The sequence below is a fragment of the Vipera berus genome (genome assembly GCF_964194415.1).
Source record: "Vipera berus genome assembly, chromosome: 7".
NCBI classification, from domain to species: Eukaryota; Metazoa; Chordata; class Lepidosauria; order Squamata; family Viperidae; genus Vipera; species Vipera berus.
In genome coordinates, this window is record NC_138209.1 from 43,438,013 (window position 1) to 43,452,875 (window position 14,863).

General features: G+C 35.5%; 1 protein-coding gene across 1 annotated transcript; it reads right to left on the reverse strand.

Annotated features, from left to right (window-relative positions):
- Positions 1-224: 224 nt before the first annotated feature.
- Positions 225-14,621, reverse strand: FRG1 (FSHD region gene 1). Its single transcript, XM_081332777.1, has 9 exons — positions 14,447-14,621; positions 13,444-13,511; positions 12,610-12,732; positions 10,630-10,684; positions 7,599-7,713; positions 5,682-5,786; positions 4,625-4,716; positions 3,268-3,378; positions 225-366 (listed from the first exon to the last, which is right to left on the reverse strand). Exons 1-9 carry the CDS (start codon positions 14,506-14,508, stop codon positions 330-332), a joined length of 768 nt encoding a protein of 255 aa, XP_081188903.1. The 5' UTR covers positions 14,509-14,621; the 3' UTR covers positions 225-329.
- Between the last annotated feature and the right edge of the window lie 242 nt (positions 14,622-14,863).

A 14,863-nucleotide genomic window follows, 5' to 3' on the forward strand; every position in this document is an offset into this window, starting at 1 on the left:
TTAATAGCATGGGTCTTAATTTTATCTATACTTTGACTCTTTTTAAGCCATACAGAGCCATTTGTTGTACTATGTATTAGATTTTCAGCTTTTGTGCATATTTGTGCTTATTTTTTTGATAATCTTGCAGCAATTATAATGTAATGCCAATTACAAACATGAAGATATTAAATATATTAACACAAGGACTTACTTCCTAAAGAAATAACAAGATCTTAGAATAATTGAGATTTACTTTGACAAATCTGTTTTATTTTAAAAAATTCACACACATAAACACAGGGACAAAGCTGCTAGTAAGGGAAGAAAAAAGTGCATCGCAGTTCTGATTATTTGCAATATCTATCAGCCTTCAGTTTTGATCTCCTAAAAAAGAAAGGAAGAAGAGGATAGATTAGAATGCTTGACATAATGCAATTGTGATTTAAGCAAAATCAATGGGAACTATTTCTACTAAAGCTATATCATTTGTCGCTGATATAAGTAGGAGTGTGCCAGATGTACCATTTTGAAATATATCAAATGTGAACTCTAGCAACATAAGCAAATTGGACTGTTGTGGGATTTTTGTCAGTAGTTTTGAGCTTGTCATGCTTCCAAAAATACTTGAAACAGCTTGCTTTATACTCAAAAATATATATATTTTGTGAAACATTGTGATCAAAACATTTAAAATAGTAATGTTTAAAAATCAGCATGGCAAACTTTTTAGATTATGCAGATGAAGATGTAAATACGATAGTATATATTGTTTTTAGAGGAACAACATTAGTCAATGCTTTTGTTTGAAAATTACTGAAGAAAAGAGGAAAACCCAACCATCAACTCCCACAATGAATCCTCAAATTGGTTCATTACAAATAGTCCTCAACTTACAACAGTTCATTCAGTGACCATTCAAAGTTATAACGGCAGTGAAAAAAAGTGACTTATGATTGTTTTTCATACTTATGGCTGTTGCAGCATATCCATGGTCACGTGATCAAAATTCAGATACTTGGGAATTGACTCTTATTTATGATGGTTGCAGTGTCCCGGAATCATATGATCATCTTTTGCAACTTTCTGAGAACCAGGTCAATGGGGAAGCCTGATTCACTTAACAACCGTGTTACTATTTATTTATTTATTTTTGGGACTTATATGCCGCCCTATCTCCCGAAGGACTCAGGGCGGCTAACAACAATAAAAACAACAATACAAAAGTTAAAAAAAATTAAATAAACAGCCCCAATAAATAAGTTAAACTAAACAATTAAAATTTTAAAAAAAACATTTTAAAAAACTAACTCAGCAACTGCAACGATTCACTTAAGAACTGCAGCAAGAAAGGTTGTAAAATGCAGCAAAATTCATTTAACTGTATTGCTTAGCAACAGACATTTTGAGCTCAGTTGTGGTTGTAAGTCAAGGACTACCTGTATCTATGTTTCTTAGTGCATATAAGTTGAATTCTCGCTATTAGCTGCTAATTTTGTTGTTGCAAAAAGCAGAATGCAAAAGAACTCTGCCATCTTCAGCTGAATCAGTGGGTACTGTGAGAAATGATGGATGAAAAACTCTATACTAAGGACAAATTCCATCATATTTGGACACCAGTTATCAGATATTTAATAGGAGTTCTTTGATAGGACAAAATTTTGAATTATTGGCTACACGTTTAAAATGTTTGGAAATCTTCTCAAAATGACATATATAACTGACATACAGGCACCATTTTTTTCTTTGAACTATAAAAGCAGTCTGCAAGAATTCCTGTCTTTGACTGTCTGCACTGTCATGCAGAAACAGCTGTGAGGGAAGGAGGTATTGGAAAAGAGAGAGCAAGAAGCTCTTTAAATAAATGACTATCAAAAAATTCAGGTGCCTATCCTAACCTTATGCTCTCACACCGAAACCCTCGTGCACAGCAAAAAACTGAGTGCACATAAAATTAAGTCTAAAGCACTGATGTTACCTAGTTAGGGTAATGAATCATCTGCAAGAAAACAAGCGAGCTCAGAGAGCACCCAGGACCCCTGAAGTCTAAATAATAATAATAATGACAGTAATATATATTTAATATTATTATTTATTATTATTAACCATCAGCTTATCTCAGATACTTAGATACTTAGGAAGGAGATATGCCTAATCCAGTCTAAACATCTGGCTGATTGTGCAACCAATGATAACAGTAAGTTTAATCATCACAAAATCTGGGTTCACAAATTGAGAAGTGCCACTTTGGCTAATTGCAGGTCACTGACAGGAGTTCCCACCCAAATTTGTGTTATGATAGCGCCAATTGACCTTCACTGATGGAGTTAAGCTTAGGCGGTGAGCTTGTGCCTTTTCCCTGGGGCAGCAGGCAGATAGGTTTTTTCCTAGCCTTGTCTAGGTAATTGATCTTTTTCCAGGCCCCTAAACACAAAGAATTACTTCCCTTAAAAAAAAATTCTTTCTCCCACCCAAAAAGGTTTAACTAACCATCTGTTCAATTTTCTCACACAAGGTCTATCACTGTTGCCAATTTTATAAATTTGTATTTTTAAACTTAACGATGTTTAAGTAAGCTTAGCATACACCCAGAGAAAAAGGAAAGAATGAGAAAAAATAAAGTAGGCTATCTGAATGCTTTTTGTATAATGCTTTTTTCTCTTTTTTTATTGCATCATAACATCAAACTCCCTGCCACCCAAGGTGAGTAACCTGCTTCCAAAGTATTAATTGCAAATTTCAGATGGAACACAAATTGAGAGAATTGTGCTGCTTTGTTTATAAGAGCCATGATTGTTTTATTGTTTCGAATATTTTTATTGGGAGGATTATTGTATTTAAATTAGTGATATAAATTTAATAAATATAAATTAAGCAGAAAAAATTATATTTACTCTTATATTTGTATGTAGAATATTTTTGTATAAAATTGGGGCTGCACAAATACATACTTAATTTAGGAAAAGCTACACAAGGCCCTCTATCCTGTAGTTAAGAAAATGATTGCTTTGTGATTGTTAATTAGTTTGGTTTAAATAATTTGATCTAGAGGTTAAGACACCACATTAGAAACCAGGAGACTATGAGTTCTAGTCCCACTTTAGGCATGAAAGCTGACTGGGTGACTTTGGGCCAGTCACTCTCTCTCAGCCAAATTCACCTCACAGGTGGGGAAATTATGATGAGGAAAGAATATTGCTATGTTTGGCACTTTGTATTATATATGGTAAAAAAAAGAGATAAATAAAATAATAGTATATAAATAAATAAATATATAAATAAGAGTACCTGTCCAGCAGTGCTTCATGGAAAGTGCCTTCTTTCCTAGCTTTTTTCAGAATTTTACTATCTTCTTGGCTTACTTTGAGTTTGTGATCTTGAAAACTCTGAAACTTCTTCCTAGAAAATAAAACACAAATGCCTTTGGCATATGACCTATAAAGCCCTACATGGCATGGGTCCGGACTAACTACGGCAGCACCTGCTGCCGGTGTCAACTTCCCTCCGTCCAGTGCGCTCCCACAGAGAGGTGCCTCCGATCAGAGAATGCCGACTGATGGCCCCCAGGGGGAGGGCGTTCTCTGTGGGCGCGCCAGACCGATGGAACCGCTTGCCGGTTGAGCTCCGGATGGCCCCCGACCTTCACTCCTTCCGACGCGATCTAAAAACCTATTTATTTGAACAATCTGGCCTGGTCTGATGAGTTTGGGGTTTGGGTTTTAGCATAGTTTTAATTATTGTATTATATTGGGCATAATTATTTAATTCTTTTTAACTTTTGTATTTTGTATTTCGATATTTATTGCCCTGTACACCGCCCTGAGTCCTTCGGGAGAAGGGCGGTATAAAAATTTAATAAATATAAATATAAATATATATTTTCTCTCTACTGGTGGTCCTTAGTCGTTGACTCCTGAGAGATGGAAGGCAAAATATAGACCACTGAAAAGCAGGAAAAAAATATCAGAATGGTTGGGTGAATTCTCATTGTACAGAAATTTTTTAATAGAATAAAACAAGTCTTGTAAAGATTAACTTTTCCAAGAACTATAGACTATAAAGCATCCCTTGGCACAGAAAAATAAGGAAACTGGAGTCAAGTCAGGGATCAAGTAAAGAGTCAATAGACTTGCTTGTCCTCCTAACTGTATAGATTATACAGTACAAGGACAGAATTAAATGCAAACCAGAATAGAAGAAGAAATCTTACAACATGTACTGCAGTTCTTAACTTAGGAGGATTAGCAACATATGCCAGAGAAGGCAAGTTCCATGATTTAATCAAAGGGATTTAGTATTGGGAGAAGTGTTGAACATATGTGCATCAATGTGTAGAACAAACCTATTTAAGACATCTTAACAGTAAAATAGCTTAAAACAATCCACCCATTTATGGATAGACCCCCAATGATAAATCTTAAGATAAGTTGATAAAAAATATCTATTTTGCATTTAGCTGCAAAAGTTTTTATTTTGTTCTTCTTCAAAACCAAATCTGTCCTATGTTCAGTTTTGAGCCCTAGCAGCAGCTGAAACATATTTATTCAGACATCTCAGGCCAGAGTTCTTGAAAAGTTTTCACCAAAGGGAAAATATCTTATTATTACTAGTGAAAATACAACCTGCTTGTCTTTATGATACATACACATAGTTGATCTCACAATGCTTTACATTTCCTTTATCTTCCTCAGAAATGTCATCTTTTTGTTTGGCTTCTCTTTCTGTACATGTTCTGATCTAAATGAGGAAAGAAAATTACAGATTCTGAAAACCCCAACTTCAATTTTATCTTCCTTTCTGGTATTTTTCATCCAGGTTTTCCTATTCAGGTTCAGTAATCCTAAGTATGCATCAATCTGTGAAGAATTTGCTTTGATAACATCTCACAATAAAGCCCTTAGAAACAAAGCAGCTTTTACTCCAGGTGATACATCCCATGAGTGTTGGGCTCCTATTGCTCTTAGCACACTGGAGAAAAAAGACTTGCATAATCCAACACATCAAGATATGCTAGGTCAGGGGTAGGCAACCTCGGCTCTTTTATGACTCATGGACTTCAACTCCCAGAATTCCTGAGCCAGCTTATCCATGAGTCATAAAAGAGCCGAGGTTGCCTACCCCTGTGCTAGGTTGTGTAAGACTGATTGAAGGAAAATGGATAGCAAGCATTTAGTTTAAAGTCATGATTGTACAACTGTTCTTCCAGCATTAAGTCTTAAACATTGTTGCTGGGACAGACAGAGCCTTTTGCTATGCAACTGCCTGAATATTTTCTGATTTTAAATATTTCAGGATTCCATCAAGGCATAGGATTCTATCAATTCTGCTATATAAGCCTGTACCTTAAATAAAGGGGAAAAAAACCCTTTAGCTAAAGCTATTTCATCTAAAATTGCTGAGGATCCCATTTTTCTCTCAAGAAAGTACTAAAGTTAAAGCCAATTAAAATGGGCAACCTAAATCAGATGAGAAATTTTCCTTGTCAGGGTTGCTGAAGAGCAACTGATGATAAGAAATGGTGTGTGTTATAGCCAAAATGCCAGAAAGGATACACGTGTACCAATCATTTCTTGTAACCATGACCATCTCTGAAAAAAATTGAGATTTTTGTGAATTAAGTGATAAATTACAGGTTTCTGCATTTGTTTGTTATTTAAGCACTGCTTATAGAAGTATCTGCATTTACAAATCACAAGAGTTACCTTTATCATTTCATCATTGTCTGCTGTTTTACTTTTGGCTACTATATCACCTTCTTCATTACAACTGATAAAACAGCTGTTGGCTGCTAACAGAGCCATTTTTCCCTGCAAGGGAAAGAAACAACAAGTCAAATTAGTAGATTATTTGCTTAAGGTTCACAGGCAAGATTTAAAGCAGCTTATTTCTTCAAGAAGACATTTCCATATCCATTAATTCCAAATCCATTAATGTTATTTTTAATCCTGAACATGTATGCATGTTCATGGATTTTGGATCCATAACCATTGCCCCCCATTTTATTAGTGTTACAACACAGCATTTTAGAACACTATTACAAATTTAAACTGAAGTTTACATTCAACAAGTTGACAATTATTTTCAATAACACACTTTTCCAGGTGTCAGAATAAAACAGCCACTTCAAAAAATATGTTACAATAAATGTTCCAATAGTGTCAGTAACGTAATAATATATTATATTATTTCATCCATTTAGCCCAAGGTGAATCCACACTTTTGTGATGTTGAACTCTATTCCTAAAGAGAGATAGGTAGGACTGCTTCCATTATTCACTTACAGTAAAAGACATTTGTATATAAGTATTTCTTTGACAGTTTGTGCAAATCTCTCTTCCCTGGAGTTGCGGGAAAATGAAAATATCTTGTAAATGGGCTACTGAGGAACAGAATCTTGACGTCTAGTTTGATTCATGAGACAAGAAATTTGCCAATCAAGCCCATTATAATCTTCCCTACCTGAACAGGACTCTTTGGCTAGTCTTCTAATCGTGTGCTATTTGATCTGATGTAACTAAAGAGGGTATGGATTGAACACATTATTTTATTTATTGTTCACATGTTTTTGTATGGCCACCCAACTTGCAAAATGCAAATCTGTGTAGGTAAAATAGGATTAAAAGCAAGAAAAGATAACCAGCCAGAAGTGTGAGATCACAAAAGAGAAAATACAACTGAGCTCACAAACATATTCATCTTCCCAATTACTTATTACAAAATCAGTCCATCTAAGATCCTGGTCTAATCCTGAGAGAAGAACCAGGATTTCAAGATCTTATGGAAGGCCAAAAAAAGTTGTGGCCATCTGAATCTCCTGAGCTATGCTATAGCAAAGAGAAACTCTTGCAACAGAGAATGCAAGAGTATTACCAGGACATTGATACTTAGACAGTACCTAAAGTACACTCACCTAGGTACATTCACTGGATGAGCACAAACAAATATTGGTGGTCCATCAAATAGCTTGTCCTTACGTCATGAAGTGTTTTATAGATGGTAATCAGCCAATATATCAGGGTTGGGAATCTATAGCAACTTTAAGACCTATGGACTTCAACTCTCAGAATTCCTGAGCCAGACAATCCATTTCTTCCAAAGCTTTCTGAAGCTGCAAACCAACCACATTCTCTATAACTTTCCATAAAAAAGAAAAATTAGAGACAAGACAAAAATTGTCCTGCAGGGTTGGATTTATTGATAGTTTCTTGAGATGACAGACCATTGTCTCTTTAAAAGCTAGCAGATCTCCACTTGCCCTTGAAAAAAAAAGGACACATTCATCCCTGCCTGGATCCAGAACCTTGATGAACCAGAAAGGCTATGAATTTAATAACCATGTGGTTGTACCTATAGTTTTGAGGATTTGTTCACTTCCTCTCTACTGATAGGCTCAAGCCCTTTACAGGTAACTCTGCTAGACCATGCCTCAGTCAACTCCAAGAGCTGCACAGCCAGTCAGGCTCAGAGCAAATCACCGTGACTTTATCTGACACATTTGATACTCTGAATTCTCTTCACAAATACAAAGTACATCCTCTTTTTAAAGATACATTATTTATTTATTTATGTTATTTATTATTGGGACTTAAGAAGGACAATGAACATTTTAGAATACTTGCCTCTTGAAACACAGGCTCCCACTGCTCCCTTGCACCTATTGCATCGGAACGTCCAATTACAAGCCCATCTGAATTAATGCCAAGGTATTTTCCATACCCTGATTTCAATGCAATTCTGAAAGAAAGAAAGAAAGAAAGAAAGAAAGAAAGAAAGGAAGGAAGGAAGGAAGGAAGGAAGGAAGGAAGGACGGACACCTTATTTGGGGGTCTGATAAGATTAACACTGGAATTAATATTTTTTAAAATTGTGTTCCAGATTACTCGTGGTTGCAGAAATACTTATAAACTTCAGACAGGGCTTAAGAGCAGAAATACAAATGGTGAAGTTCATATACCACATTTAGCCACAATGCTATTCACTTGATTTTGGTCTAACATGATGTGTGAATCTTTTATTGTGGTTTGTAAGTAATGGCTTAAAGAAAGTAATGTATAGTTTGGTGAACTAGACATTAGTTAAAATAAGCCATAAATAGCAAAATGGGTGAATTCAATTAATAAGTAGCATTATATAATTATGGCTCTTACTGTTAATAATAGCATCTATATGCTGCCTTTTCTTTGGGAGTTTAGGTGAATGGTATTTGTAGCATTTTCTTTTCACTGTGTTGCCATGAAAAAAAAATAGTGAAGTAGTTTCTGCTAAGAAAGAATGACAGCAAAAAGATACTATGATTAAATAGGGATTTGAATCTGGGTTTTCTCAAATCCCAATTGGTTTTAAGAACTTAGAATGGTCAATCTAAGACCATGATTTGATCTTAGATTGACCTTTGTAAGTTCTTAAACCCAATTTTCCTATTTCTAGCAGAAACAGAATATACAAGGTAAAACAATAAAGCAAGTATACTTGTTTTATGCAAATTGTATGAGGAAAGGTGTCATCCGTCTCTCCAAACGGAACATGAGCATATGGAAATGTGGCTAGAAGAGGTTATGTAGGCTAACCTTCCTTCCCCTGATGACATATCAAACCAGCCATTGCACGATCTGAATGAGTCTGAAGGGGCTCTAGTTCGTATAGTCTTTGTTTTCCTTTCATGTGGAAGACCCCCATGTATACATCCTACATGTGCAGAAACTGCACAATTGAAATTTCTTAGCAGTGAACCTAACCTATAGGATCTCCTTCATGTGTTATTTCTTTTTTAAAATTTTTTATTAGTTTATTAGTTTTTAACAATAACAATCTCCGGTTGTTATTTTTAACAATAACAATCTCCAGTTGTCCTCAAGGTGCTAGTAATTACCTTTAAAGCCCTACATGGCTTAGGCCCGGGGTATTTGCGAGACCACCGGCTGCCATTGTCAACCTCGGAGCCCGGTTTGCTCCCACAGAGTCGGCCTCCTCAGAGTTCCGTCGGTTAAGCCTTCTCTGTGGGTGCACCGACCCTCTGGAATGAGTTGCCTCTGGAGCTGCGGATGCCCCCTACCTTCGGTCCTTTCGCCGTGACCTGAAGACATGGATGTTTCAACAATCGGGCCTGGACTGACTATGGTTTTAAATTTGGTTTTATGGGGTTAAATTACTATGTACTGAACATATCTACTGTTTAATTCTTTTTTAAATTTTGTATTTTCATGTTCTTTTTTAGTTTTTATTGTTGTGAGCCGCCCTGAGTCCTTAGGGAGAAGGGCAGTATATAAATATAATAAATCAAATCAAATCAGTGCCTGGTGTACAGCATGTTATCTTGGTTTATATATTTGAGAAAGAAAAAACAAAAAAACCCACAATATAATTAACAGTCAATGACTACATTTGATAATGCCATAATTAGTATATTGATTATTAATGTTTCTTTGATCTTCCCTTCTCCTATTTGTATTTTCCTTCTTTAACCTTAAACAAATACAATTCTTAATATTTTCAATATATAAATGATTACATTTTTTCATATTTATACAAACAGTGATAACATCTATGTATAACATTTTTTATCAGTTTATATTCTTATAACCATATTAGTTCACCATGCATCCCATTTTCGTGATTTTTGTTTAAACTTAATTTCCCCTTTTATTCAATCCATTCTTATCAGTCATCCGTTTTCTCAATGTTAATCATCCAGATATCCATATTTTTAGGTACACCATCCCAATATTTTCATATTTCATATATTATAAAATTACTGTGCTTTTTATCTATCTTATAACATCTGGCTATAACATCCTTTCTGATCCACTTATATTTCACTTATATTTTATAAAAGTTACATTATGCCAATATTTTTTACATTTCATATATTGTAAAACATACTACATTACTTAAATCTCTTATCCCTCTTGTTATAGGGCCCCTTTATATTCAGAGTTCTCTATTCTTTTAACCATATTCAAACAAGTTTACTCATGTAATACTTCATCTGGTAGGGTGAATCAAATCTCTTGAATCTGTCTCTAGCCTTCTTCTTTTGCCGAATAGCTTTCCAAGTTGATATATTCCGCTTACCCGGCAGTTCCTATGTTTTTGCAAGTACTGTTGGGAATACAGAAGATAGAATAGGTAGGATATATACTTTCTGTCTCCCAAACTCTGATGATTCTCCTGGGAATTCTATGGTCCACTCCATTTTTATTGTTATATCAAAGTCTTGTAGATTTTTTCCTGTTTGTTTTGGATCATAATGCTTTTCATTTGCAATGTTCTTCCAATTTGTATTCTGTTATCTGATTTGTTTGTTCATTCACGATCATTTTCTGGGTACTTTCCAAGAGGAAATGTGTGCAATGTTACAACAGATACAAATGACAATAGACTGAAACTATGAGGAAATCCAGAACAACTCTGACAACATAAATAAGCACATCGCCAATCTAAATCTACAATAAAAAAACCCCTTCATATGTTATTTCAATGTGCACATGCAGTGATTCTGTAACTCCCATGGACATATAAAAAATGATATATGTTAATTTCTTAGAGGGGAATATTATTTCTAAACTATGCTTATAAATGCCATCTAGGGAGAGATAATACAATCTATATGTGGTAATCTTATATTAATTCAAACTCCAAGAGAAAAATTACCTTGTATCTGACAGCTTGATTGCAGTGAATTGTTCAGGAGGACTAGGGCCTTCATCTAATTTATTTTTTAAAAAATAGACAGTTCAATCAAAATTTATTTACCATCTAAGGCCGAAAACAAGAAAGACTAGCAATACAGTTAACTATAAAAAGGAATTTAAAAAATGAAAAAATTTCTAACAGACAATGTCTACCAATTTAAAGTTAAATTTACCAGTTAAAGCACTATGCTAGAAACCAGGAGTTTGTGGTTGTGGGGAAAATAGGAGGAGGAAAGAGTATTAGGCAAGTTCGTCACCATGAGTTATTTATAGAGAGAGTATTGTGGTTAAAGAAACCAGGAAACTGAGTTCCAGTCCCACTTTAAGCATGAAAGCCAGATAGGTGACTGTGAGCCAGTAACTCTCTCTTAGCCCAACCCACTTCACAAGGTTGCGGCTGTGAGAAAAATAGGAGCAGTAGTATTAGGGATGTTCACCATCTTGAGATTTATAATAATAAATGTGGGATAAAAATTCTAAATAAATAAAATTATGGAGGACAAGATGGTTTGTAAGTACTAATAAAATTTTGTCAAATATCTTTGAGGTTTCTGAAGAGTGACCACACAGGAAAAGGGAATGGTTTCCTGGATGTAATGGCAATTAGAACTGTTAACAATTGTAAATACAAAGTATGATCAAAATTCAGGGTTCAACAGGCATTTTTTATAGCTCATATCAAACAAATTCTACCTCCAAGTCTGAAAAGAAACAAGTCTGGCTTTGAAATGGGAGACTTATATATCTACCAATTGGTGCCGTACTAGGCAACATTGCAATCTAGGCCAAAATAAATAGTCTACATAGGAATGTAGACTACATAACATGTTAAAGAAGTATCAAGCGACAGTCCAGGGAAGAGAAGCAATTGAGACATGACATTGGCTCTGTCATTTTGGATCTCTAGATTCTCAAATCTTCTCTTCAGTTCAGCCAGGGTTTTATTTAATTACAAAGCAGGTAGTGCAGACAAAGTGAGACTATGGTATGCCAAATCATCAATCATTTGTTCTCTTAGGTGGAACTGAGCCTAAGATGAGATGGTCTAAGGAAGCTCCCCGACAGACTTGCTTCAGCCAGAACCAAAGACAGCAAAGTTAATCAGACTCCAAGGGAAATGCAGCCTAATTCCAGTAGTGTTAGAGAATTGGAAGTTGAATAAGGAACTAGTGGCAGGATTTCCAAGAACTGTCACTGAATTGCTTTTAAATTCCATATGAATATATAACTGAGCACCAGGTAGCATTCAATCTAGAACTTTGGCTTTAAATAGGTTAGTAGTTGCTGTGAGCTGGAGAATTATTTTAACAATTACTGATACAAATACCCAGAGAATTCACTAAGGACATTAGAAAATTAAAAGTTTATTTTTTTCTGATATTTTTCACTACCTATACCTCTGTATAATTTATAACAACAAGTAGGACTGGTTTTGCATCATGAGATATATAAACACAAATATGGCACCTACCTAAAAAGGCAGGATGTGGGGTAGCCGAAAGGGCAGAGTTGGGGTGGTGGTGGTAGGCAGCTGCAAGGAGTTGAAAGGAAGGCATTCCCTTACTTTGGAAGAAAAAGGCTCTGGGCTAGGAGGAACCAAGCCGGGAATGACTTAGATCAGGATGGGTTTGGGCTAACGACTGATGGAATTTGGTTAATGATGGCAACAGAGACTGTCAGGATTGTCGCTGCTAAGCAATATGGCACATAGCATCCCATTTTATGATGGTATGTGCCACATACCATCAGCCCCAATTGTGGTAATGTCAAGCTCTATCTGTACTTGGTTCTGTATTCTTTTGATGCAAGTGGCATGTTAAATGCAGGTAGCAATCTGGACACTACTTTGGCTGTGTTTCTAAGATTAATTTATCATACATTTGCTATCACTGGGAAAAACAGAATGATTACTCTTAATATACATAGATGTGATACCAACCTTTATGTGGAGCTCCAAGAGTAAAGAGGCCATTATCTAGAGCACTGATATAGGTTCCAAAACCCATCTCTATTGCTACAGTGCCTGTGATTTCACCAAAATTGGTTACCGTCCACCAGCCTTCTAACGTAAGAGAAAACAACACAACAATAAAAGAGCTGGTCTCTTATTTCTTAAAATGTAAGGGATTATAATTGCTTAAGAAATATTTTGGAAATGTCAAGCAACAGCTTTTCTTTGTAACAATTTATTTTAAGGAGAGATCAAAGCTAATGCCCAATCACAGCAGTCAATCAACAGCCTCAATTAAACACATTAACTTATTTATGGGATATCAGATTTAGACTGCAAATCTATGGGAGGCCACAAAAACACATTTCCCTGTATCTATTCTTCTTTATCATTTTGTAATCTAATAATGAAGTGTTTATAGTTAGATGTAGAAATTCTCTTGCCATAGCAGCTGAAAATAAACATGAAGGATCATATTTACTATTGCTAGCTGTGGACTTCATGTCTAAGTTCATAAGTTAGATAGCTTGAAGTATTGAGAATTAGAATAAAATGCTGTGATTGTTATACTCATAAAGCTATCATAAAATATGGAAAGTGTAGACACAGTTCTGTGACTATTTTCATTATGCTCAGACTCCAACCATCATAATAGGCTTATGTTCTATTATTAAAGTCAACCACAAAACATGATATATTAACTGTTTAAGAGAGGGAGGTATGTCCCAATCAGCTAGAATTTCAAATTTATTTAAACATTAATCTTTATTTGGTTCCTAATTAAGAATTCCCATAATTTTTTTCCATAAAAAAATCACTTACCAACTATATCAAGCTGAGCTTCTACATCCTCTTCTCTTTTACGTTTTTTATCTTTATTTTTTTTCTTACTGAAAGAAAAAATGGACATTTGCATGCAATAGATAATTCTAACCAATTTACTATTGCACATTTCTTTCTTAAATGACAGCAATACTCAACAAAATAGCAAGCACATGTCCAAGATAAATGCTGAAATTTAGAACTAATTAACTGAATTTTTTATCTAGAGGCACAACTTCCCAAGATTCCCCAGAATCTCACATGTAAAGAGAAAGGCTATATATTATAAATCTATCCTGGTTTCTTTTGAAACTATACATAAAGTAGCAGAACAATACAGAGGTCTTTATATCCTAGCCTCAGTCACGTCTGTTACTATCCTAAATATAGACCACCGGACAGTGGCTTAGGTTTATCAATAATTCAAATTTCATTTCTATAAATATTGCCAAAATATAACCAAAAACAAATTAGGAGCAAAAGGAATTCCAATGTAATTAACTATAGTTTACTTAACAAGAGGCTATAAAAAGTAGTTGGCTGAATTTAAACTCTACTAAAACTTAAGCAATACTGTGCTTTCTTTTGAGCTAAAATCTGATTTAGGAGAAATAATCTGGTGTAGTGGTTAAAGCACCAGACTAGAAACTGGGAAACTGCGGAATTCTAGTACTGCCTTAGACTAGAAGCCAACTGGGTGACCTTCAGACAGCCTTTTTTTCTCAGACTTAGGAAGGAGGCAGTCACTTCTGAAAAACCTTGCCTAGAAAACTTCAGGGATTAGTCCAGGCAGTCAGTCGCTAGGAATCATTGAAGGATACGAAATGTACTATTAAACCCCCTTTCAAAGGCAGCGTTAATTGCATTTTTTTTACAGTTTAAAAAATTGCAGTTAAAAAAATACACCGGATTTTAAAATTTGTTGAAAACCACACAGCCTCCTTTAATCCCAGCTCCATCATCTCTTTCGCCACTCCACAATCCCGAGGGATAATGCACTCACCTTTTCGATTTCTCCCCCTTAAGAACCAGTTTTGTTTTCTTAACGCAAGAATATTCCGCCATGTCACTGGCGTAGTACGGAGGCCGCAGAAGGACAAACTCTGCCTTTCGTTCTTCTCGCGCCTCTACGAAGGTTGTGAAGGCAGACCTTCGGGCCTTTGCGCGTCTTCGGGCTGGGCATGCGCACTGCAGGTTCGACGCTTCTTACCCGACGAAGGGCGCCTGCTCCGTTGAGCTTATGCGGTCTTCCCTGAAGCTTAAGAGAGGAAGCCGTTTTCATATTTGCGATCTTGTCAGCTTCCTCCTCTCGTCTAACGGTCTCACTAGGGAAGCGAGGCAGATGCCACATGTTTCCTGCAAAAAGCTAGTTGATCATTAAATAATAACAAAGGGATCTTTGGTGCCATTTAGAAATCAT